The sequence below is a fragment of the Micropterus salmoides genome, unplaced genomic scaffold (assembly GCF_014851395.1).
Source record: "Micropterus salmoides isolate LMB-PRFRI ecotype aquatic unplaced genomic scaffold, ASM1485139v1 Ms_hic_scaffold_4, whole genome shotgun sequence".
Taxonomy (NCBI): domain Eukaryota; kingdom Metazoa; phylum Chordata; class Actinopteri; order Centrarchiformes; family Centrarchidae; genus Micropterus; species Micropterus salmoides.
The window spans coordinates 21727421-21751658 of record NW_024043372.1 but is presented as its reverse complement, the minus strand read 5'-3'; the positions used below and the strand labels follow the sequence as shown (position 1 = coordinate 21751658).

The 24238-nt window shown below is 45.7% G+C and overlaps 1 protein-coding gene across 3 annotated transcripts in view; it reads right to left on the bottom strand.

Moving 5' to 3' along the window:
* The window catches only part of LOC119886196 (rootletin-like), a 29627-nt gene that overhangs the window by 2868 nt on the left and 2521 nt on the right, over positions 1–24238 (bottom strand). The window contains exons 1-35 of one of the 3 annotated variants that reach the window (XM_038696769.1): positions 23416–23687; positions 22818–22944; positions 22577–22722; positions 20715–20906; positions 20549–20632; positions 20376–20467; positions 20073–20238; positions 19883–19989; positions 19517–19744; positions 19345–19435; positions 16978–17064; positions 16691–16903; positions 15258–15457; positions 14964–15146; positions 14245–14389; positions 13996–14142; positions 12905–13135; positions 12411–12604; positions 12198–12325; positions 11782–11951; positions 11483–11662; positions 10735–10869; positions 10442–10585; positions 8644–8882; positions 8372–8531; positions 8065–8232; positions 7536–7959; positions 6976–7139; positions 6761–6881; positions 6498–6661; positions 5834–6049; positions 5035–5259; positions 4799–4948; positions 4416–4616; positions 3659–3790 (exon numbers count right to left, since the gene is read on the bottom strand). In XM_038696769.1, coding sequence (XP_038552697.1) covers positions 3659–3790; positions 4416–4616; positions 4799–4948; positions 5035–5259; positions 5834–6049; positions 6498–6661; positions 6761–6881; positions 6976–7139; positions 7536–7959; positions 8065–8232; positions 8372–8531; positions 8644–8882; positions 10442–10585; positions 10735–10869; positions 11483–11662; positions 11782–11951; positions 12198–12325; positions 12411–12604; positions 12905–13135; positions 13996–14142; positions 14245–14389; positions 14964–15146; positions 15258–15457; positions 16691–16903; positions 16978–17064; positions 19345–19435; positions 19517–19744; positions 19883–19989; positions 20073–20238; positions 20376–20467; positions 20549–20632; positions 20715–20906; positions 22577–22722; positions 22818–22944; positions 23416–23472 — 5811 coding nt within the window. In that variant the 5' untranslated portion in view covers positions 23473–23687. Of the gene's footprint in view, positions 1–3658; positions 3791–4415; positions 4617–4798; positions 4949–5034; positions 5260–5833; positions 6050–6497; positions 6662–6760; positions 6882–6975; positions 7140–7535; positions 7960–8064; positions 8233–8371; positions 8532–8643; positions 8883–10441; positions 10586–10734; positions 10870–11482; positions 11663–11781; positions 11952–12197; positions 12326–12410; positions 12605–12904; positions 13136–13995; positions 14143–14244; positions 14390–14963; positions 15147–15257; positions 15458–16690; positions 16904–16977; positions 17065–19344; positions 19436–19516; positions 19745–19882; positions 19990–20072; positions 20239–20375; positions 20468–20548; positions 20633–20714; positions 20907–22576; positions 22723–22817; positions 22945–23415; positions 23688–24238 lie in introns of those variants that run through there. The other 2 variants (XM_038696770.1, XM_038696771.1) reach the window with 2 other exon arrangements.

Sequence of the window (24238 nt, the reverse complement as noted above, 5' to 3'; positions counted from 1 at the left end):
CCAAAAATACTTAAGGGCTTTTGTCTAACCTTTTGGGATTCTGTGTCATTATGTGGTACAGTAAGTCACTGGAGTGAAGCAGTAACATGGATGAGTGGAGCAAAGATTAAGAATAACAGAAAAACAACCCTTGGCTGCAAATTATCTATGTGCATTGGGAAGCAGATGCAACTGTAAGGCACACGTTAGCGTCCTCCTGTAACATTCACCAATGAAAATGTTAAATCACTTCCTCATGCCAACAAAATCCCTTGTTACTCAAGTCAGTGAAGGCACAGAGTTTTACTTTTTTAACTGGAGGTTGTGTGGTTTGATAGTAAGGCCAACAAAATGGACGAACTGCTGCTCCTCAACAGAACTAACTCGGACTTCTGCAGATCTGCTGCCCTCTGTTTCACCGAATCCTGGCTCACTGAGCGCATCCTGGACAGCGCACTTCATCTACAGGGATTTAATCTCACGCGAAAGGGAGCTCACGGGAAAAACACGGGGAGGCGGACTCTGTTTCTATATAAACGAAGGTTGGTGCACAGATGTCACAGTGTTGAAGAAATCATGCAGGCCTCACCTAGACACATTTATAAACTGTAAAACGTTTTATTCACCGCGGGAGTTTTCTCCCGGTGTTTTTTTTTTTTTTTGGTTGTCGTTTACATTCCACCTCAGGCCTGTGTTAGTGAGGCGTTACTACACCTGACCGACCAGATAACTAAGGTGGAGAAAAAACATCCAGACTCCCTGCTCATTGTTCTTGGGGACTTTAACAAAGAAAACCTTACTCATGAACTTCCAAAGTACAGACAGCATATTAAGTGTCCCACTAGGGACACTAACACACTGGACCACTGCTACACAACATTAAAGGACGCCTATCACTCTGTTCCCCATGCAGCCTTGGGACTCTCTGATCACTGTCTGGTTCATCTTATCCCGACATACAGGCAACAACTGAAATCTGCCAAACCTGTTGTAAAGAGTGTGAAAAGATGGACCAACGAGTCAAAGCTGGAGTTACAGGCCTGCTTTTACTGCACTGACTGGAGTGTTTTTAAGGCTGCAGCCACTGACCTGGACGAACTAACTGACACTGTGACACTACATCAGTTTTTGTGAGGACATGTGTGTGCCGACCAAAACCTTCCACACATACAACAACCAAAAACCCTGGTTCATAGCGAAACTCAGGCAGCTTCGTCAGACCAAGGAGGAGGCCTTCAGAAGTGGGAACAGAGTCTTGTACAACCAGGCCAGGAACACAATGACTAAAGAGGTCAAAGCTGCAAAGAGGTGCTATGCTGAAAAGCTAAATAACAGCTTTGCAGCCAACGACCCTGCGTCAGTGTGGAGAAGCCTACAGACACTCACAAACTACAAGAGACCATCCCCCAACACTGCTGGTACTCAACGACTGGCAGACGAGCTGAATGGTTTCTACTGTAGGTTTGAAAAGCCCAGAGTCACACCTCTCCCCCACGCCATCTTCAAACAGTCACCTTCCCCCTCTGACCTCTCACCTGCACTCAAGATTGTGAAGAGGACGTGAGCCACCTCTCCCAAAGGCAGAAGACCAGGAAGGCTCCTGGCCCCGACGGTGTGTCTCTATCGTGCCTGAAAATCTGTGCAGACCAGCTGGCCCCCATCTTCACAGAGATCTTCAACAAATCACTGGAGCTGTGTGAAGTTCCCTCCTCCGGTCCCAAAAAACCCCTCCATCTCTGGACTAAATGACTACAGGCCTGTCGCCCTGACATCTGTAGTCATGAAGTCCTTTGAAGGACTGGTGTTGGCCCACCTAAAGGACATTACAGTTTGCCTACAGGGCTAACAGGTCAGTGGATGATGCATCCTGCAACACCTCGACTCTCCAGGGACATATGCAAGGATCCTGTTCGTGGACTTCAGCTCGGCGTTCAACACCATCATCCCGGACATCCTCAGCACCAAACTCACCCAGCTCACTGTGCCAGCCTCCACCTGTCAGTGGATCGCAAACTTCCTGACTGACAGGAGTCAGCAGGTGAGGCTGGGGAACATCACATCCAGCACCCGGACTATTAGCACTGGCGCCCCCCAGGGGTATGTGCTCTCCCCACTGCTCTTCTTCCTCTACACCAACGACTGCACCTCAGGAGACCCATCTGTCAAACTCCTGAAGTTCGCCGTCAACACAACGGTCATCTGCCTCATCCGGGACGGTGATGAGTCAGCTTGCAGATGGGAGGTTGATCAGCTGGCTCTCTGGTGCGATCCGAACAACCTGGAGCTTAACACGCTCAAAACTGTGGAGATGATCGTGGACTTCAGGAGGAGCCCCCCCACTCTGCCCCCCATCACCATACTCAACAGCCCTGTGTCTGCTGTGGAATCTTTCAGGTTTCTGGCTTCCACTATATCCCAGGACCTGAATTGGGAGCCCAACACTGACACCATCATCAAGAAGGCCCAGCAGAGGATGTACTTCCTGCGTCAGCTCAGGAAGCTCAACCTGTCTAAGGAGCTGCTGATCCAGTTCTACACAGCCATCATCCAGTCTGTTCTCTGCACCTCCATCACTGTCTGGTTTGGATCTGCCACCAAAAAGGACAGAGACAGACTACAATGGACAGTCAGGACTGCAGAAAAGATCATCAGTGCCAACCTGCCCTCCATTTCCAGAGTCAGGAAACGGGCAGGAAACATCACTGCAGATCCATCTCACCCCGGACACAACCTGTTCCAGCTCCTCCCCTCTGGTAGGCGCTACAGAGCACTGTACGCCAAAACCAACAGACTCAGGAACAGTTTCTTCCCACAAGCCATCACTCTGATGAACAGCTGATTTCTGACTCAGTGTCAGGAACAATTCCTGTGCAATAACCCAGTAACTCTGTTTCTAATTAGTCACCTGTTTACTGGCTAACACTTATTATTTATTTATTCACCATTCTCTATTTCAGTGCTGTTCATACTATGTCATATTGTATATACTGTATACCAATACACCTACCTCAGGTAGGCACCTACCTTATTTATTTTTTCCAGCATCCTTTGCACTATGCTCCATCACACTGTGTACATGTGTACATGTATGTGTACCTGTATATCATATCCACCTTCAACATGTACATAATGAGAATAATAGTTCACTCTTGCATCCTTTGCACTCTGATCACTGCACTATTTGTCAATATGTCTATATTGTTTTGTTCATATTGTGTATGTTAGTGTTGTCTATACTGTAGTTTGTGTCTGATTTTATTTTATTATTTTAATATTGTGTTATGTTATTTTCGTGAGCAATGTACAATCCTGAGTCAAATTCCTCGTATGTGTACACATACCTGGCAATAAAGCTGATTCTGAAGTGAAAGGAAAGTAATTTATACACCACAAAATCATATAAAGCCCAAACTCTGTAACTCATTTGTCATGTTGCAGACCCATTTGACTCGCTGTAAAAGATACAGTAAACGGCCTGTTAAAGCATGTGTTTGGCTTTGTCCTTTGCTCACTCAATCTCCAGCAGAGGCGTGAAGCAGCTAAGAAAACAACTTCTGTGGAAAGTCTTGTCACCAGCATTCACTCTGCTAACAGCAGTTTGGTATTGCTTCTAAGAGGTTTTATTAGGCACAGTATGCTGTAACAAGGCAGGTCTGATTTCTGATAAATCTGTCCCCACCTGCAGCATCAGTATCTGTTGCTGTGCTTCCTGCAGCTCCTGTTCGGTCGTGTTTAGAGAGCGGTCCAAGCGGCTTTTCTCTGCAGACAGCCGCATGCTGCCTTCCTCAGTCTTCAGCTTCTGACGTTCAACCTAATGAAAGGTGCATTTATAGAAGTTCATCCAACAAAAAGCACAAGCTCCTTTTCAATACTACATACTATTGTTAGCTACGATGTTTGTTTCAATGTGAAAACATAATCTTAAGAGACAATTCGCAGACGAAAAATGTTTGGTTACATTGGTAATGTTGGTCTGTCCACCACTTTGGTCCAAACTGAAACATCTCAACAACAATTGGATAGATTAAGATAAAGCTTCAGCTCCATCTGTACTATGTGTTTAGTGCTAATTAGCAAATGTTAACATGCTCACATACAAAAGTAAGAGGGCGGACACACATTATACCTGCTACACATCAGTATGTGAGCATGTTAGCATGCAGATGTTAGCATTTAACTCAAAGCAGCGCTGTGCCAAAGAACACCCTCACAGAACATGGTTGTAGACTCTTAGTCTTGTTTTCAAAGATGCAGATGAAAATTGTTTTTTTTCATGGACAAATTTTACACAGAATGAAAACTACTAGTTTTTCCCAGCATGTGTCCATAAAGCACATGAACTTTGTAAAAAAAAAGAAACACAAAAGGGCTCTTTCTAAAGAAATGGCTGAATGAAACAGGTTTCACATTTGTTGTGCACAAGATACAGTGCTGACCTTATCCAGTGTGTTCCTCAGTGCATTCTTGTCCTTCTCCAGCCTCACAGCCTGCCTCTCAGCATCCTTTTTCTCAGTCTCGAGCACGGCGACCGCTCTTTGCAGCCCCCGCAGCCGCTCCTCTACAGCGGCCCGCTCTGTCTGAGCCAACTGGGCGCTGCGATGAGCCTCTGCAACACTGGCCAAGCGCTGACGGAGAGCCTGACGGAGGGAAGATAGAGATCACTCTAGAGGCACATTGCTGCTAATGTATAAAATGTGTTGGGATACTTTTGTGTGAGGTCACAGCACAGGTACGGCTAAACATCAGCAGCTCGGCGGATGGTTTAATGTCTTTTGCTGATTGGAGCGGATGTTTTATTGACACAGATTATCTCCCTCACCTCTTGAGTGTTGTTGAGCTCAGCCTCCAGTTCCCCTCGTCTCAGTTCACTCTGGTTCAGCTCACTCTCCAAGCTTTGCACACGCTCAGTGAGGGTGGCCGTGTTCCTCTTCCCCTCCACTAATGACGCCCGGGCTTCATCCATTCGTTCCTTAATGGTACAGAGTAATCATCATATCACTGTCCAGATTTCAGCCACACTGTCCAAGGCCTTTCACCCCATTCTGTCTCACTCACCTGTAGAAGCCTTTTGTCCTGTTCAGCCGCACTCAGCATCTTCTGCAGAGCAGCCAGACGACTCTGTGTGCTGCCGTGAGAAGCCGCTGCCTCCTGGAGGCTCTTTTTGAGGGAAGACGTCTTCTCTTTGAGTAAAGATTCACCTTCCTGTGCCTTGAGCAAAGCCTCGCTCAGCCTCTCCACCTCTCTCTGGAGCAGAGACACACGGGCCTCTCCCTCAGCCACCTGAAGGCCGTATAAATCAGTGGCTCTCAAAGTGGGGTCTGGGGGATAGTTTCTTTTCACTATAATTCCATCCATAAGTAACACAATTACTGTTTCGGACATGGGTTTCATGCACTTTCTGTAATAAAACGTCTTCCAAATTTAAACCAATCAAACAATATTCCAGCCCTCAAAGATCTGAAAGTTCTATCAGATGGAGGACCCTGGGACAAAATCTAATCAAACGGGGGTCCGTGGTCTAATATGTGTATAAATCAAATGCATGTGTGATCCAGTTAGTAAACCAACAAAGAGAAAGACATGTTTTTTTCTTTACTGTACAGGTTGTGGTGAGTCATGGGTTTAGGAAGCAGTTTCCATTGCATTTTCTGTCAAATACAAATCAGTTATAATGAATGCAGCTACGAAAGTTCATAATGTATGCACAAACTTTGATTAAAAAGGTAACAAGTCCGTACTTTCTCCAATTATTTCCTGACAACTGACAGAAACATTTCAGAAAATAACGACGTAAATTTGAAAATATGGTTTTAGTTATGGATATGTCTTTGCATAAAATTTCAGCCTGCTGTACCTGTTTCAGCAGAGAGTCATGGCGCTCCTGGGAGGTCTGGCTCTCAGACTCCCGGTCTCCCAGACTCAGCTTGAGTCTCTGCATCTCCCCCTCCAGACTGCGCCTCCCCAGCTCCACCCTGGTGGCCCGGGCTTCAGCTGCCTCTAGCGCCTCCCGTAGACGCCTCCTCTCGGCCTCCAGACGCATCTCAGCAGCACGCTGCTTATTTAACTGATCCTGCAGAGATGGACGGAGGACAGAGGTCATTTTCAGGACCAGCTGGTGTACACTTAGAGAGCAGCATTGTTGTATAACAGAGACTTGAGTGTTTGACCCAGACTGCAGAGGCTAAAAATATCTCAATCCAACACTTTTTTTTCTTTTACATGCTTTTTCCATCAAGAGCCTCACTTTTAATTTGTGTCTCTGCTTCTTCTGTTGTCTAGAAGGTGAATTATTTTGAAAGGTGCTGGCATTAAAAACAACATATGGAGAGCTGACATGGGACACCACAAGAGGTGTGGGGCATCTGTTGTTATTACATTCCCTGACAGCTTATGATCTTCGATTTGGCTCTACTGTTGAGTGCTGCCATATGGTGTTCGTGGCAGATCAGCGGTCACTGCTGTGCAAGTGGCAAATACAATTATATGGTGTTTATGTCCGTGCGCACAAGTACACAAACCTGTGTATGTTTTTTATCCATCTCGGAAGCTTGCAGAGCTCGCTCTAAATCCTTAACCCTGTCAGTGAGAACTCTCCTCTCTCGGTCTCCTCTCCTCACCGCCTCCTCCTGTTGCTGGAGTAAAATCTGAGTGGTGGTCAGACGCTCGTCCAGGCCGCGCTTCCCTACAGTCACACACATTAAAACACATTAAAGATGGCCTTGAGATCATTTTGTCTTTTGATTAGTGGTTTCTTCTGAAGCTGGACAAAGAAATGTTTTACCTTCCTGGTATTCCTGTAAGGTGTTTTGTAACTGAGCGAGACGACTCTGAGCAGAGTCTCGCTCCCCACCTAGGTCCTCCACCTCCCGCTGCAGGGCCCCCAGCTGGCATCGGGCATCATCCTTCAAAATCAGCAATAAACAAAGACTTGAACCAAACAAACAGAAAAATATCCTTAAATTTATCAATGTTAACTGTGTTTTCTTTTTCTGTTACCCGCTCTCTCTGTGCCTCCCGCAGCTCCTGGAGGAAGTCCCTCAGATCACTTCGCAGTGTGTCAGGGTCCAGCTCTGGCTGAGGGAGAGGCAGCGGTGTATCCCCTCTCTCAGGAGACACGGCCCCCGAGCCCAAAGTATTGTCAGGGGTGCTTACTCGAAATTCTTTAAAAATGAAATATAGAGTTGTAAGCCCCTTATGCAAATACATTGTCTTGAATTGTTTATTATTATTTAATTATTCAATTTAATTTATTTTTGATTATTACTTTCATTTTAATAAAAAAAAAATCTCATTTTGTTAGTTTTTTCCAGTGTGTGTGTTGCTCTGTGGTAGTTCTCTATATTGTTTTTAATGATGTTTGCACCTCTTCACTCACTATAGTGGTCAAACTTTTTTCAAGCACCTGTATGTCTGCATGAAATAAAAAATACTTGATTATATTTTTACGGGTTGCGCGTATGGTCCACAAACACTTGTGGTTTGTTTGTTCTGGTAACCGAGCAATATTTAATGTCTGAATAATGTTGCAGAGATAAAGCTGCATGTTTCATTCTTACCTTTAGGAGGCGACAGTGAGGAGCGCAGGGGTGAGATGCTATGGTGGCGTGACATCGTGCCTGGTGATGTGGAGCTCCCCCCCGGGCTCCTCCCCCTGCCTCCTCTGCCGCCTGCTCCGATGCCCAGAGTTCGCGTCAGTGCCGACTGAAGGCTGCTCAGACGAAACTCCAGGTCCCTCCTCCCGGCCTCGGCCCGGGCCAGCTCAGCCTCTGTGGCAGCCAGTCGGCCCTGGGCCTCGCTCAGCTGCAGGCTGGACTGTGCAGCAGAGTCCTGAGCTGCCTGGGCGCGCAGGGCCAGGTTCTTGGCTTCATCCTGCAGCTTCTTCTCGCAGCCACGCGCCTCCTGCAGCTGAGCGGTCAGTTCTCTCTCGCAGCCCCGCCATCCTGACTCAGACTCCACCAGGCGCTTTTGAGTCAGAGAAAGCTACATTGAAAAATAAAAGAAGGAAAATTTGTGAGACAGTGGAAACAGCGAGTCAGCAAAATAATAAGAGCCTGGAAATGACTTCTCACTCTCCTCCATCCTCACCTCTTTCTTGAGGGAGTCTCGAGTTGTTTCAGCTTCAGCTAACTTCTGCTTGAGGGTGAAAACCTCTTTCCCTCTTTCCTCCTCTCTTTGCTCCTCCAGTGACAGGCGAGTCTGCAGCTCTGCCACCTCCCTCCCCTTCTGCTCCTTTTCTCCATCCAGAACCTTCAGCTGGAGCCAAGAAACACTCAAGAGTCACTCTACGGAGAAAAACCTGCAAACAACTGACTAAATGTGAAGTCTAGATTGAAAACGAAGCGTCTTTCTAAATGTCACAGAGGTGTGAAGGAGGGGTGACAGCATGTCTGACCTGTCTGCGGAGCTCCTGGAGTTCTCGTCGAGCTTCAAGTCGCGACCTTTCGACTTCTCTCAGGCAGCTCCGCAGCTCTGCCACCTCCTTCTGAGTAGATGAAAAATTTTCCTCCAGCACAGCCAGCCTCTGCTCCTTCTCCTCACACTGTCGTTTCAAACTGAAAAATCCAAAACACACAATCACTGACTATGAAAACATTTTACTCATTGCATTCCTCTCATTTCAGTGTCAATGTCAGTGGATACTTTCCCATTCATTTAAGCTTTTACCTGATTCTCTCTGTTTCTGCACTTCGCAGAGTTTCCCTCAGCTGACTGTTTGACTGGCTGAAAGTATCTCTCTCCTTAGTGACGTCGCAGAGGCTGCGCCGCAGCTCTGCCCCCTCTCTTCTGTAGTTTTCTGCTGCCTCCTGAGTTTGGTTGAGACGTCGCTCAACGTCCAACATGTCCCGCCTCAGCTGATCTCGACTCTCCTCGTTAGCAGAGAGAGAATCTCTGCACTGATCCACCTGGAGGGCGAAAATCATGTGTAGTACAAGGTGATGCAACTGAACAGAATCAAAATGTGGTGAATTATATCTTAATGGTCACCAGGAAGGTCTGTTTTCCACTGGATATCTCAACACATTTTTCCCAAACATTTGGTGGAAGGTTAGGTCTTAGTGATCCGTTTTGGTGGCGAGCCAGGAACTTTATTATCCAAACTTTTATAAACCATGCAAAATAGTGGATTATTTACTAATATTTTACTTATAACACGGCTCATGTATTTTGTGATCATATATCACTGTGTATGTTGATACAGACCGAGATTTTGTGTTTGTTGTTGTTTTTTAATCAAAATAACAGATTTTAAGGATCCTTCATTCATCCTTGATTCTTCAACTAACAACTGCTTTCAGTGGTTAAATATCAACTGGCATTTCAACTGCATCCATCTCTTTAGCATTTCACATTTCCAACCCATTCAGGTCTCTGAATAACTAAATAAATGTATTTTCTTCAGCTCTTCTAACTCCTACAACTTCAACTGTGCAGACACAGTTGATTTCAACTGCTTTTAGTGCTTACACTTTAGCCAACATTTCAGCTGACACCATTTAGTTTATATTCTTGAACTGGCACTTTTTTCTTTCAACACGTACACTTTGACGGACTCTTCCACCCAAATCTATTACATACACTTCACCTGACATTTCAACTCCTTTCAGGGTTTGAAATGAAACTAAGGCTGCGTTCAGACCCACTTGAGCCATGCATCAAAAATAAATTGCAGTCCTCTTATTCATTTTAATGGGGCCAGTGCGGCACCGCAGAGGACTCCTTGTCATCCAACAAGGTGCTGCGTTGGCCAATCAAATAACATGCTAGCACACATTCCTTTCCAGGTTCCCCAATGTCAAAAGAAATGCACCTAATGTGCCCCTTTAGTAGATTATAAATATATAGATTATAAAATTCCCTCTACGTTGGCCCAATGTGCAAAAAAAACGTGATAAAGTGCCCTCCATGTTGCCCTTGCAGTGGAGAAAATGCACGCCAGTGCCCCACAGCATGCAACTGGTGCCCTTTTTATGTTTTCTGCCCCTCAGTCTGCCACTGTTTAAACACATTAATTTGTTACTCAAACCTGACTTCCTGGATTAAACACACCCACCCACCACCAACGCTGTTTTTGGCCTCAATTCCTAATAAATCTTCAACTCTTTTTCACGACTTTCACTTCAACTGACATTTCAACACCTTTCTAACATTTTGAATGTCACTGCATCTTTGTTTAGCCATGTTAACTGCTATTTCAGCCTCTTTCAGGATTTGTATTTTGACTTTTTCAGTATTTCAACTATCATAAGAGTACACGTCTTTATTTAAATGTTGTGTTTTCTAGGTTTCTCATGATGTAATGCATCTACTTTAATTAAAATAAGTAACAACATGACTGTCACTATATATGTTGGTGTATTATTACAATAACAAATTAGGAGGGATATGCAGCCCTGGTGGAGGTATGTACTGTCTGATTTGTACTGCATCACTTTGATATTCTCACTAGTAAATCATCACCTACCTCTTTGAGAGCAACATCAGCACGTGACTGAAGATCAGTACAAGTCTCTCGTAGACTGTGGAGTTCCCTTTCATGAACAGAAGCTGCATCCTCCAGCTGAGAGCGAAGCTCCAGCAGCTCGCTGGTCAGAGCCCCAACCCTGATCTGTGTAACACAAAACAGAAAGTCAGTTTAGTAGATCTCCCTGATGCTTTTGCTGTATATTAGACTTGATGTTATGATTAGATGATTAGAAGATGTATCAATAACAACAAAATATGAATATAAACTCAGTGGACAGGAAGTCACATCACCTGCTCCTGCCCTTTGTAATGAGCTGCTTCTCTGGACAGCCGCTCAGCCTCCAGGGCTGCAGCTGACAGCTCAGCCTGCAGGGAGGACACCCTGTCAGACAAAACAGTTTTCTCTGCCTCCTTCAGAGAAAGGGCCTGGGAAGAGAGAAAAGGTCTGTTAACAAAGAGGTGGACCTTACAACAGATGTTCCAGAGTTGAGCCACACCGCTTCCAACCTGTATCTAATGAAATACAATGACAGAAAGGCTGCAATATGAAACCATTATCAGGATTATATCGAGGATGTTTTTGTCAATACTGATATTCCTTAGATGCAGCAAAGCTAGCAAAATCACGTTCAATAATTAGAAAATGCATTTCCTGCAGAAAATCTGTGTGAATGCTGACTGCTGAAATAACATATCAGTGCACTGCTGGAGATGCAGACACTTTAAAGCCAAAATTCATTGCACTGCTGGAAAACCTCAAAGTTGAGACAGGGTAGGAAGCTGAATTGTATTATCAAAAGAAGCAAAAAAACTGAAATACAATTCTACAAAAGCTGGAAGCTAAACTGTAATACTGTCAAAGGTGGATGTGAAAAAAAGGCTGGAAGAAGATATGCTTTGGGCAAGCATAATGAGAAATAATAATTAACAGTTAAAAAGGAAAGAGATGTTCGTTAATAAAGGAATCTTGTTCTCATCTGATGCTTATTGATCAGATACCCAGCACCACGTTTCTCAGAGGCCTGGACTCAGAGCAGACCTGCTGTTTCTCAGTCTCAGCCTGCAGCAAACTCTGATCTCTGTCATGCTGGAGGCTCCTCAGTTCATCCTGCAGCTGCTCTCTCTCTCTCTCTGCTCTGTGGAGCTGATCCTCCGCCTCCTGCCTGAGCTTCCTCAGAGTGCCCTCATGCTCCATCAGCAGGTTGTGCCGCACCACTTCCTGTGAAACAGAGCAGCCGAGAGCACAAACACGGATTAAAGAGTCGTTGGCATCAACAGCCTTATCCGAAAAAGTAAAAATAGGTCGACAGTGCTTTGAGTAACACTGAACCTTCTGACCTTTTCTGAGACCAGTCTCTCCACCTCCTCCTGGTGTTCGGAGATGGCCTTGCGTAAAGCCTGCTGGGCCTCCAGCTGTGCAGTATTAAGAGTCTGAGTTAGAGCCTGTTTCTCCCGCTCGGCCTGGGCCAACACATTCTCCCCATCTGAGCGTACACGCCTCAGTTCAGCTGGAAATCCCATCCAGGGAAACATCCAAGTGAGGGAAACACAGGGCTCAAGAATTAGGTTCTCATTCTGTCATATTACTGTATTTCCAATGATACCAAACATCTTCTAGTTCAGCTCTTAAAGAGGTGTTCTTGTGTTTCAGTTGTTTATCTCTTCTGTTTTATTCATCTAATTCTCTACTCAGAATCCTCTTTTCTCTTTGCATTCGTATGTTTTCCTCTACATGCCGCCTCTTCGTCACTCACCTGCTGCAGTTTCACAGCGGACTCGAAGGTTTTGATTCTCTGTCTCCAGCTGCTCTCTACGAGACTCCACCTGAACAAGCTGCTGCTGCACCTCGAACAGACTGGTTTCCAGGGATTCCCGCTCCGATCTGCGGGATCACAAGTACAAGTCAAACAGTCAAGTCACACAGACTTGTGTGGAAAAACAGATGTGTCACTGACAGCGACACACACCTAAAAGCAGCTAGTTCCTCTGACAGCACGGTGTTTTCTCTCTCAGACGCCGTCAGTTGCACCACCAGCGCTGCTTTGTCTCGGGCCAGTTCTGACCGACTGCGGCCGGCTTCCTCTAAGGCCACCTCGCTCCTCTGGCCCTCTCCTCTAGCGAGACTCAACTCTGATCCCAGAGAGGTCACCTCGCCGCAAAGCTGTCAACAAAAGCCAAAAAAGAAAACATTTACATAAAGAAATTAAAAACCACACGTATGCTGGAAAATTCCATCCCATTTGATGTTTTCAGGAAACATGTTTTTTGTCAGTTTCCATTGCTGTTTTAGCAGCATCTACAAAACACCATTATAGCTGCATAAGAAGTATCTCTAAATGAGGTCACATCGACTACTTATAAGGCATGTGACCTAATTAATAATTAGATAGGCTGATTAATAAATGTGTTTTAGTTGGACTTTGCCTTTAAATGATGATGTAATACATAATCTGTTATGCACCTGTGTGATTTTCTCCTGCAGCTTAAGTCTCTCAGCCCTGAGACTCTGGAGTTCTGCCTCCATCCCGACCCGGCTTTGCTCGGTGTCCTGCAGTGACTGGTGCAGCACGATGCGGGCAGAGTCCAGCTCCAGCCGTTCCTGCTCCAACCGGACCAGCTCATCTCTGATGGTCAATTTTTCCTGCTGCGCCTCCCGTTTCTGAGCCTGCAGGAGGTCCTTCTCCTCCTCCAGCTTAGAGACATAATGATGTGTTCACATTAATAAGGACATACAACCTATTTCAAATTACATTAAACTTTTCTGTTATGCTTGTCTTCTTATTACCATGCCATTGCCTTTGCACAACCCTCATTCCCACTACTAACCCTAATCCATACATTGCATATTACACTGATACTGCACATATTGTAAATGGTCTGTATTTGTATAGTGCCTTTATAGTCTTTCTGACCACTCAAAGCGCTTTACACTGCATCACATTCACCCCATTCACACACACTCATACACTGATGCAGAGGCTAAGGTGCCAACTGCACATCAGAAACAGAAATTAACTCTTTCATACACATTCACACACCAATGGCACAGCCATCAGGACCATTTTGGGAGATAGAACCACCGACTTTCTGATAAGTGGATGACAGCTACACACACACACACACACACACACATATATATATAAAATACTACTTCTTTATATTTTTTCTATATTTGTTGCCTATTTAATTGTTTTATTATATTCTAATTGAAAATATTTGAATATTCATTTATAAATTTCTGAGTATGAAGCATGGAGGGGGCTACAGCATCGCATTGTGCAATCCTGTATAATCACAATAAAGCTGAACCTGAACCTGAACCTGACGTCACTTGTCCGACCCTGAATTGGAGGAGGGCTTCATCTGACAGATTTTGTAACTTTCCTAAGTTTAATCTTCTCTTCATTCTTTACAAAACTGCTTTTGTCACTTTTTGTGTGCGTAACCATGAATGCATTCAAGGAGAGCATTGTGCAGCTTTATCCCCATTTGAGCTAGTTCATCTCAAGCATAATGAACCCTTTAAGGGGTACATTCATGAAATGAACTCACCTGGAGAATGTAGGTGTTAAGGTCAGCTTTGTCCTGGGCCAGGCCCTCATTCATGTTTCCCATCTTGGCCAGAGAGTCTCTGAGAGCTGCATCCTCAGACTGCAGCTTGTTAAGCAGCAGAGAGAGCTCTGCGTTACTGCTCTCAGCCTGGAGGGGAAATGAACGTCACACAAAAGGTCATACACAACATGACAACACAGAAAATTAAATCTGCAAAAGTTAAATGAGCACATGTTGTCTCTTTCTTACCCGAGCAAGTGCTTCAGAGAGTTGGGCTCTCTCTCCCTCCAGCAGATGCCTCTCAACCTCCCACTGCTGGTGAGTCTCCCTCACTGCAGACAGCTCTCCACGCTGAGCGGAGGCTCGACTCTCACTCTGATCCCACTGCTTTTGTCTTCCGCAAAACAATACACATGCAGTACTGTATCAATACATTTAGGGCTACTGATGAGGGAGTTAGGCTCTGTGTGTGTGTGTGCTTTTTAGTGTGTAAAGCTTATTGTCGTGTGCAGGGGAATTATTGAAGACACAATTTGAGTCCTAGGAGCCCAGTACAAGGTGAAATACAGTGTCACAAGTATTATGAAGGTACTCAATCTGTTGAGCCTATACAAATACAGGCGTCCTGTCGCTCAGTGTTTTTTTAAAATTTGATTTCTTACTGTTTCGTTTTCCAGACCTAAAAGTCCAACTGAGTCAGTTGGCTTGTTTGACTGGTGGAAAATTAATTTCATTGTGAAAAAGGTGTCACCTCTGCTATCGTGCGTTACATATATACGCGTTACATATGTTCACCGGTGTTTGGGTTGTGTTTGTTAAGCAGGTCAGGAGGGGGTCTGTAAATGAAGACGATCTCTCTGTACTGGAGCTTTTGAATGGCTTCCTGTAAGCGCATGTACGGTCTGTTGGCTGCACAAGACTTTGTGGATTAGTGTCCACATTACATCACTAGCAATTAGCCTACTTACATCCTCTGAGTCTCTGCCTTCGCCCGGTCTCTCTCCTGAACGGCAGCCTCCTTCTCCTCCCTCTCGTGATCTCGCTCTCGTTGCATTGATGCCACAGTCAGCTGAAGCTTCTCGAAGTCCATCTGCAGGATCTGGTTGCTGCTCTGTACTGCCTGCGCAGTCTTCTCCAGTCTCACCTTCTCACTGTAGTGTTCATAATGTGGAAAGGAGAACAGTGTATTGAAGAGTTAAAGTTACATATGCTGAAAGATTCAGGGATTAGAAGCAGATTGTGAATAAGATGGTGATGTAAACCTGGCCAGCGTGTCTCTCTCCTGCTTCAGACGGTCCTTTTCTTTCTGTGCGGTCTCCCTCTCTCTCTGGGCAGCGTCCCGCTCTCTCTGAAGAGCTTGATTTCGCTGTTCTGCGTCTCTTTTAGCCAAATCAGTCTCTGAAAGCTGTTTGCGCAACTGTTGTACCGAGGACTGGGCAGAGAGCAGACGCCCTCGAACATCCTGCAAACACAACACAAGTGGGGTCACAAAGAGTTTTAGTTTTTTTTTTTATTAAAGATATTGAAGGACTTTGGGCTGACCCCAAATAGTCGAAGATTCGATGCTTTGATGGGCGGCGCCTGATTCAACTGTCAATCTCACAGTCGAAGCTTCGCAGCGAATGGAGGATCCTGCCATTTTGGGCGATATGGGAGTGCTCAACGTCTGATTTTACTTAGAACTACCAGTTTCCTCCCAATAAGTTAATATACAGCCTATTACAATACACATTTCATTTGATGAACGTTTAATGCTGTAAATAAACATGTAAAAAGTCAATAAATGTTTTTAAAGTGCGTATATAAATCCAAAATTGTAACGAATTGTCGTCAGTGCGCATTCGTAGACGTAGCGTGTTTGTGTGCAGTGAAGGAAGACTTGCAGAAGAGTGGAGCTCCAGCTTCAGTGGTGTTGTGCTGAGTTGTTCGCACCTCGCGGGACTTTCGGATAATTTATCAACGTTGATGAACCACATAAAGAATATTTTATTGTTTTTACATAGTCAGCTACTTGAAATAGGCCTGCGAGGAACCACGACGTGCGTGCAATTGTCGGCAGCACGGCATGCACACAAAACTCTGCACAAGATAATTATAGTACCAAAAAGTAAAATTCTCATTTACAATTTATATAATAAAAGATTGATACTTAGCGTCCGTGTATCAATACAACATTGCCACAGAAAATATAGCGATACTATGCTGTATCGATCCACCCCCCCCCATCCCTAGTAATTACCGTCTCAAATATGTGGATATTTAAATCCATTTTCAATACACGTGCATCATCAAAACATGAATGTTAGGTTAATGTCTCCAGTCAGTGCAGTTGACCAAGGTACTAGCGTAGATCTTGAGCTGGTACCTCGATGCTGCACAGTGGCTGCCCACTGCTCCTAATTAGGATGGGTTAAACACTAAGAGCAATTTCGCTATACGATGTACTGTGTATGATGGCATATGTGACAATAAAGTTGAATTTTATCATAATAAACTGTGAAAGTACGAGCATGAAAACACACAGCATTGTTTTTAGTTGTCCTTGTGTATTAGTCTGATGATGTGAAATGTGCTTTATTTCTAAAACAATTACTGTAATAAAATAAAATGAATGAAAACGGCGTGAACAGTAAACGATGTCCTAAACGAGCAGTGTGCTTTATCATAAAGCGGGTTTAGAAAAATTACATGTTACCTGCAGCTGGAGCGTCTTGTTTGTGACTGCAGAGCGCAGAGCAGACAGCGCCGCCTCAGAAAGAGGAGCAAGTGAGGAGAGCCGAGAGGGGGAGGACAACCTGCGAGGGGAGGAGGAGGGGTGAGGGGAGGAACTACAGATCAACGCTAGCAGCGGAGCTCCAGAGTTGTCCTGGTCTGCCTCTGATGACGACTCTCCATCGGACAATACCGTCTATAAAACAATAAGTCAAAATGAGGCCCTCACATCACAGTGATGTAAAACTGTTGATGTGTGTTGTTGTTTACCTGAGCGATGTCTCGCAGAGTGTCTAACAGAGTCTCAGTGTGAGTCCTCATCACCTGCATGTCAGTCTCCTCATTACCACTCTGCTCCTGAAGGAAAACGAGCAAAATGAAACACAAATTCTGCACTCTACAGAAAACATCTCGGGTTACGTATGTAACCCTTGTTCCCAGAGAAGGGGAACGAGACACTGCGTCGGTGACGACACTATGGGAACACCCCTGGGCGTGGCAGGGCTGAACTATGAATGAAATTACTCCAATCCTATTGGTGTTTCTAGAACGGTAGTGTGTGACGGCGTAACCGGGGGGGGTATATAAGCACGCCGGCACATAAGACACATTAGCCCTTTCTATGAAGCAAGGCACTCCAGGCGGGGTGAGGTGTGGTGGACCGACACAGTGTCTCGTTCCCCTTCTCGGGGAACAAGGGTTACATACGTAACCCGAGACGTTCCCCTTCGAGGGAACTCGAACTGCGTCGGTGACGACACTACGGAATGAGATACCCACTTAGGCCGTACCGAAACCCCGCCTGCCCCCAGCGTGCAGAACCTGACGGCACGACTAGGAGGAGAGCGCACGGGTGCCGGGTGCAGAAGGCAGGTCCAGACTGTAAAACCGGATAAAAGTGTGAGGGGTGGCCCAGACAGCTGCATCACACAAATCCTGGAGTGACGCCCCTACGAGGAGGGCCCTAGAAGCCGCCATGCCTCGAGTAGAGTGCACCCTTACAGCCATAGATGAAGGCAAACTGCGCACCTGATAGGCCAGGGAAGTAGTCTGAACGATCCAGTTGCTGATGGTGTGTTTAGAAGCGGGGAGCCCAGCCTTGGGGGACCCGAAACACACCAGCAACTGGTCTGCTTTCCTCCACCGGGAAGACCTCAGAGTGTGCACATACTCAGTGCTCTGACAGGGCAGAGCAGATAAAGTCTCCCGTCCTCCGCCGTCACATGAGGTGGGGGATGAAACGCCTGCAGCACCGTGGACCCTGCCAGTCTGGCCGGAACCTTAGGGACATAACCTGGACAAGGGTGCAGGATGGCCCTGACCCTCCCCGGGGCAAACTCTAGGCATCGGGGAGACACCGACAGTGCCTGGAGATCCCCCACCCTCCTCAGAGAGGTGATAGCGAGGAGAAAGGTCATTTTAAGGGTCAGGTGCTTGGCCTCAGCCGACTCCAGAGAAGGGTTTATTCCATGATCTACACAACTCGTTGTGCAGATCCGGAAAAAATGGTAGGGGCCGACGCGGGGTGGCGCTCGGTGTTGCAGAAACCGCTCATCTAGTTTGCTGCCTGCCGATGGCTGCTGCACCGCCTGTGGCCAATCAATGTGCAGCTTGGCCACGGCCCGCGTCACCACTTCCAACAACTCCTCGTATCCTGGCGAGGGCTGATGACGTTCCATTTCCTCTAAGCACATCTAGCTCCTCAGAGCCAGATCGTGTCAGCCTTTCCGGACTCGCCCCTCGAGTGGGAGAAACCGTGAAATGGGCTCCCGATCGGGGATGAGAATTCCGCGGACGAGGACCGGAAAAAGGCCTCAGCCGTTCCGGCACCCTCGGCGATCTCACGTTGTGATCCCCAGGATCGGAGCCGCCGCGACGCCTCAGCGACTGCGGGGCCTGTGCCACGAGGGGAGCGTATCCGACCATCCTCTAGGAAGAGAGCCGCTCGAGACCTCAGCACCCTCAGGGGCAGGGCCTCGCAATGGTCGCAGGCAGCCCCATCGAGAGCCGCCTGAGCATGCGACATCCCCAGGCATGAGACGCACATCCCATGGGTATCACCTTCTGTGATGAAACGCTCACAAGGGAAGACACACTGTCGGAATTGCTTTGACATGATCTTCTGCTGCTTCGTCTCGATGTCAGGTAGAAAAATGGAGCTTCCAAACATAGCCAGAGTGCCTGCTGAATAGAAAGAAGCTAATGTGTATTATGTGCCGGCGTGCTTATATACCCCCTCCGGTTACGCCGTCACACACTACCGTTCTAGTAACACCAATAGGATTGGAGTAGTTTCATTCATAGTTCAGCCCTGCCACGCCCAGGGGCGTTCCCATAGTGTCGTCACCGACGCAGTTCGAGTTCCCTCGAAGGGGAACTGGAAATGAACATTTAACAGATGCAATACAAGTGCAAATTATACTTAGCTGCAACTTTATGGGCGTGTTTCCGCTGTAATTTCATTAGCACAATATCTTTTGTGAATCGGACATTAAGACAGAGCAGATAGCGGTTGCAAGTGATTTATGAAAGCTGGAGAGCGTTTGCGGGATGAACTCAAAATAAACTAGAGTGTGTGTTCATGCAAATGAAGGATCATTGATGTGTTTTTAGTTATTGACAGTAATGACCCCTCACCTCCAGCCTCCTTGTCAGTACAACAATTTCTCTGTCTCTCTCTTCAATTTGACCCTTGAGCCTCTCCCCCTCTCGCACTGAATCTGACAACCTGAAAGTTGAAATAATAAGCATCAACATTATTAAAAAACAATGCATTAATAACTCATCCAATAAGACGGCAGTCCCTGACCTGATGTTGAGCTCACTTCTCTCTGCATCCGTTCTGGTCTGAAGATTAATCATCTCTGCCAATCGTTCCCTCAGCTGCTGCTCCAGCTGAACCCGCAGAGCTTTCTCCCGCTCCAGGACCAAAGCTGCTCCTCCCTCCTGACTATTCAGTGTGGCGGACAGACCAGCACAGGACACCTGAGCGGAGTGGGACGCCCGAGCCAGCTCGTTACGCATATCTGACAAGTCCCTGAGATTGGAGGGAGAGTGAAAGGGAGGTGAGAGAGGGCAAAATGTCAGTAACATTTCGTTCTCTGTGCCCATTTAGATAAGATTCAAAGCAGTGTGCAGGACATAATTTGGCAGTTTACACATTGTTGTGCTTTACCTTTCAGTGGCGCTCTTCAGTTCACAGGCGTGCCTCCGAAACCCGACCACTTGGCGCCACAGCATCAGCAGTCGACCGTGCTCGCTACTAAAGTAACTGTGGAAAGACTGAGACATAAAGAACAAGTAAATTATCTTCACATTTTCTTAATTTAAAATGTTTTACTGCTTCGTTAGCATCCCTGCCTCACCTCTTCTTCTCTCCTCCAGTCAGACTCCTTTTGTTCCAGTTCCTCCCTGGCTTTTGTCCAGTCAGCAGTGAGCCTGCGGATGTCCTGGCTTAGGGCCTCGTTGGCCAAACCGGCCTGCTCCAGCTGCTCTCTCAGCATGGCGTTCACAGCAGACAAACTGCTGCTCCTGAAAATACAGAAAGAAAACAAACACGTCATCACAAGTCGGGCAAAAACAATGTGACATTCTGAGGTGTTTGATGCACACAAGACCAAGAGAACGAAACTCTTGCTGTATGTGATGTCACTCATGTAATCAGTCACCTCTGCTGTTCTTCCTCCAGACGGATTAAAGCATCCTCCAGGTTGCTGCTAGATTCGTCTTCATGGCCACCATTTGATGTCTCACTGTGGCTCTAAAAGGGAATATTTGATAGAGTTATTATGGAAAGTGTGGATAATTTTTCCTGGTGTTAAAATCAAAAAACACCACTCACGCTCAGCCTGTGTTTCTCCAGCTCTGAGGACCTCTCCTGCAGCATCTGCTCCAGATCCCCGCACCTCTTTTTGTACTGAAGTACCTGAAGCAGCAGGAAAACTATTACAGATGTGTAACACCCCGGTGACTACATCCCAGCTAAATACAGAAGAAAACAATCGTACCTTGGCCTGCAGCTTCTGCACAAGCTGCGCTTGCCTCTGCTGACCCTCCTGGTACGCAGTGAGTTTACGCTTGTAGGCTGCCTGCTCCTCATCCAGCCGCCGGCGCAAATCCACATTCTGCTGTGCCAGGCTTCTTGACTCTAGTGACTCATGGTCCCCGTCTCCCGTCTCAAAACGTAGCGCCTGCTCCAGCTGTGGGTGTAATTAAAAGTAAGAGTTAGGGGGTCTTTAATTTTACACAAACATATTTCACAGATGGTCACAGATCGTCTCGCTGCTGCCCTGCTGTGAATTTTGCCATATACCTACACATACTGTTAACCCCACCATGCTTAGTATTTGAGTTTCAAAGTTCATTCTTGACCTTGGAACCATCCATCCATCCATTATCTATAACCACTTTTCCTGTGTAGGGTCGTGGGGGGAGCTGGAGCCAATACCACAGACACCACTGACATTGGACAAGAGGCGGAGTACACCCTGGACAGGTCACCAGTTCACCACAGGGCCAACACACAGAGACAAACAACCACTCACACTCACATTTACACCTAAAGGGTATTTAGAGTCACCTTGGAAACAACAGTAGCTAAAACACTCACCACAAGGTCCATTTAGTAGCTGTTCTGAAGCTTTAGAGTTGTATTTTGATTGATTTGATCAGTCTTGCAGTAACTTATGACTTATTCTGTGCAGACTGATGCTCTACGTCAGTGCTCAATTCTGTGTAATTATAAATAGGAGTGCACCATTTTCAAAAGAAATTAACTCTCTTTTTATTTTCTTAAAAACAAGTCTTCCACACCACCAGCCTGATATTTTACAAAACTGTGTGTGTATATACAGTAATATCATGTTTACTATGGGACCAAGAAGCCTTTTATCAGTTTATATGGTCTTACAAAGAATACTAATAGGGCATTAAAGGTAAATGATCATTATTTTGGTGCATTAATAGTTATAGCCCTCAGTGTTGTTTACTGTTGCTCTGTATCAAACATTTTGTGTATATTCATGCAAACTAAACTTTTAATCATACTACAGGTATAATAAGTGGCCATCTGTCACCTGGCATCGAAACAAACTCATAGCAATGTTTCTTGTTTTAGTCACTCACTACAGCAGGAAGGGTTGCAGCATCCCAGTGTGGAGAACAACTATTTACTTTGATAACATTTAATTAAATTAGTTGATTAGAAATAAAACCTAAAATCTTTCTAATCAGAAACCTGTTGCAGAAAACTTTCTAAAGGTAATAAACATTGCTTTGTCGTAAGTGGTACAAGGATGAAAAGCAGTAATCTCAACAGCCAGTTTAACAAAGTTTAATATTGATTTATAGTAATATTAATAATAAATAACATAGTTGCATGATGGACCTAATTTTTTTAAGGAAATGAGAACTTCATCTCAGTTGTCTGTTGTATTTGGATGCAGACCTGCATGTTAACTTAAGTAATGTCAGGGCCCCCCACCACTTCACTGCCTCTTGTCCCCTCTGAGGCCCCTGTTTACAGTCACCCAGGGTGACAGACGCCATGGCAACATTACACTTCAGTTCATTTCAGCCCCGTCACCTGGGAGACCAGCAGATCTCAGACAAAGACCAAGAAAATAATGAAATGGGAAAAGTGCCACAGCATTCCCTTTATGTGTATATAACCTCGAGGATTCTGAAAGTCTTTATATACAAAGAGTGGAGATGACGAACGTTGATCAGCCATGTGTATAAACTATGATACCTGATTGGGACGTTATTCATAGTCATATCTCTGTTTTATTTTTATCCAATTATCAGCTCTCTGTTCCCTCCTTGCCATCTGTTGCTGCTTGTTGCTTACCCCGTGTCTTGCCTTACTTACCCTCTCACTAATTGCACCATACTTGATGGCGAGCTCATCTCGGTCCGCTCGGCTGTGCGCCAGCAGATCCTCCAGCCTGGCCAGCTCTCCCTGCAGCACCCGGTTCTCCTCCTGGAGGGACATGACCGAGGACATGGCTCCGGCTGCTGAGAGAAAAAAGCAGACATACACAACGATTAGGCAAAGAAAAGGGTTGCAGCATACATTTGATACGATTGGTGAACAGGCTCAGGCAACTCACAGCTATCGTTGAGGTTCTTTGTGACAATCTCTCGTACTCGTGCTGGCAGACATGTAGGGGGTGCGTCTGGTGAAGGGCCCCGGACGGTTAGCCTCTTCTCCTCAGACAAAACACTCTCTTCCAGCCTCTGATGTACAAAGACACAGACATTTGATGTTTTACATTTCACTCAAAGAGAAAAGCAAATATTGATAGCCTATAGTTCCATATACATGCAGTGACAACAATGAAATGATCATGGTTCATTTCTAAGGTTTCAAAACATTCTGCCAAAAGACTGTAGTTAAAAATTTGCCAGCTATCTATCACTGGCACAGTCACAGTAATGTTGATTAATGTGTGTTGTCCTTATTAATAAATAAATAAAAATGAAAATAAACTGAAAGATGATGATGATGACGACTCTGAAAAGTGCCACAAGACCAGGTGGTGCCACAACAGTTATACCAATCCAAAACTGCAGCCTGATGAAAACACAGTGCTGTCCTCCAACACAAACAAGCACTCACATAAGCCAGCCGCTTTATTATGTCACATCACCAGTGCTGTATGTTTGATAAGCGATGGGGGAGATGAAGGAAGGCCAGGTGTACCTCACCTGTATCACAGACTCCAGTTTGTTGGTGTCCGTGTCTGAGTTTTCCGCGGCGCTCATCGCGGCGGCAGCAGATATTTAAAATCCCCCAGCGAATAGGATTAACTCCGAGTAAACTCTACGTCTTCACAGACTGAACTGTCGTCTTTTGCTCTCCAGCAGGTGCGATAAACGAAACGAAGTTCACAACCTGAAGCTGGTTTATTTGCTGCTGCTGGAGGCGAGAAAGTTTGGTCGCAGGGGAGCGGAGTGTGTCTGTCCAGTCGCCTCCTCCGGTGCAGGCAGGCAGAGATTGAGGACAGCAGGATTATACCAGGTTTTAAGATGCACTCCCCTCCACGTCCTCCACCTCCACTCTCACTACTCGCATTCACAACCCTCCAAACCACTATTCAGCTGCGCAACAATAAAGAGAAGCCGAAACAAAACGTAGCCCTACACCTGCAAGGATCAAATCTAAACATATTTTGACAAACCTTTTTTTTTAATGTTGCAAGGTAGAATTTATTTAATCGATTTTGAAAATAAAATTTTGAGTAGAGAAGTTCAGGGTCAAAACAAATCAGTACCAAGATTTTTAGCAGGTTTTCTGCGTGCAGTTTGTTGAAAGATGCTAAAGGTTATTGCAGTTATCAGCATAACTTGCATCAAATGAATAGGCTACCAGATAGGTGAGGGCGTTGCTAGTAACGTTACTGCCAATCTCACTGAGAATCAAGGCCCTCTTTGTTTAGCTGTCCAGTCTGCAACTTTACTGTTTTGGTTCAATTTACATAAATCAGTTAATCAAATTACCACACAATTCCTACAATCTAGGGGTCCCTGA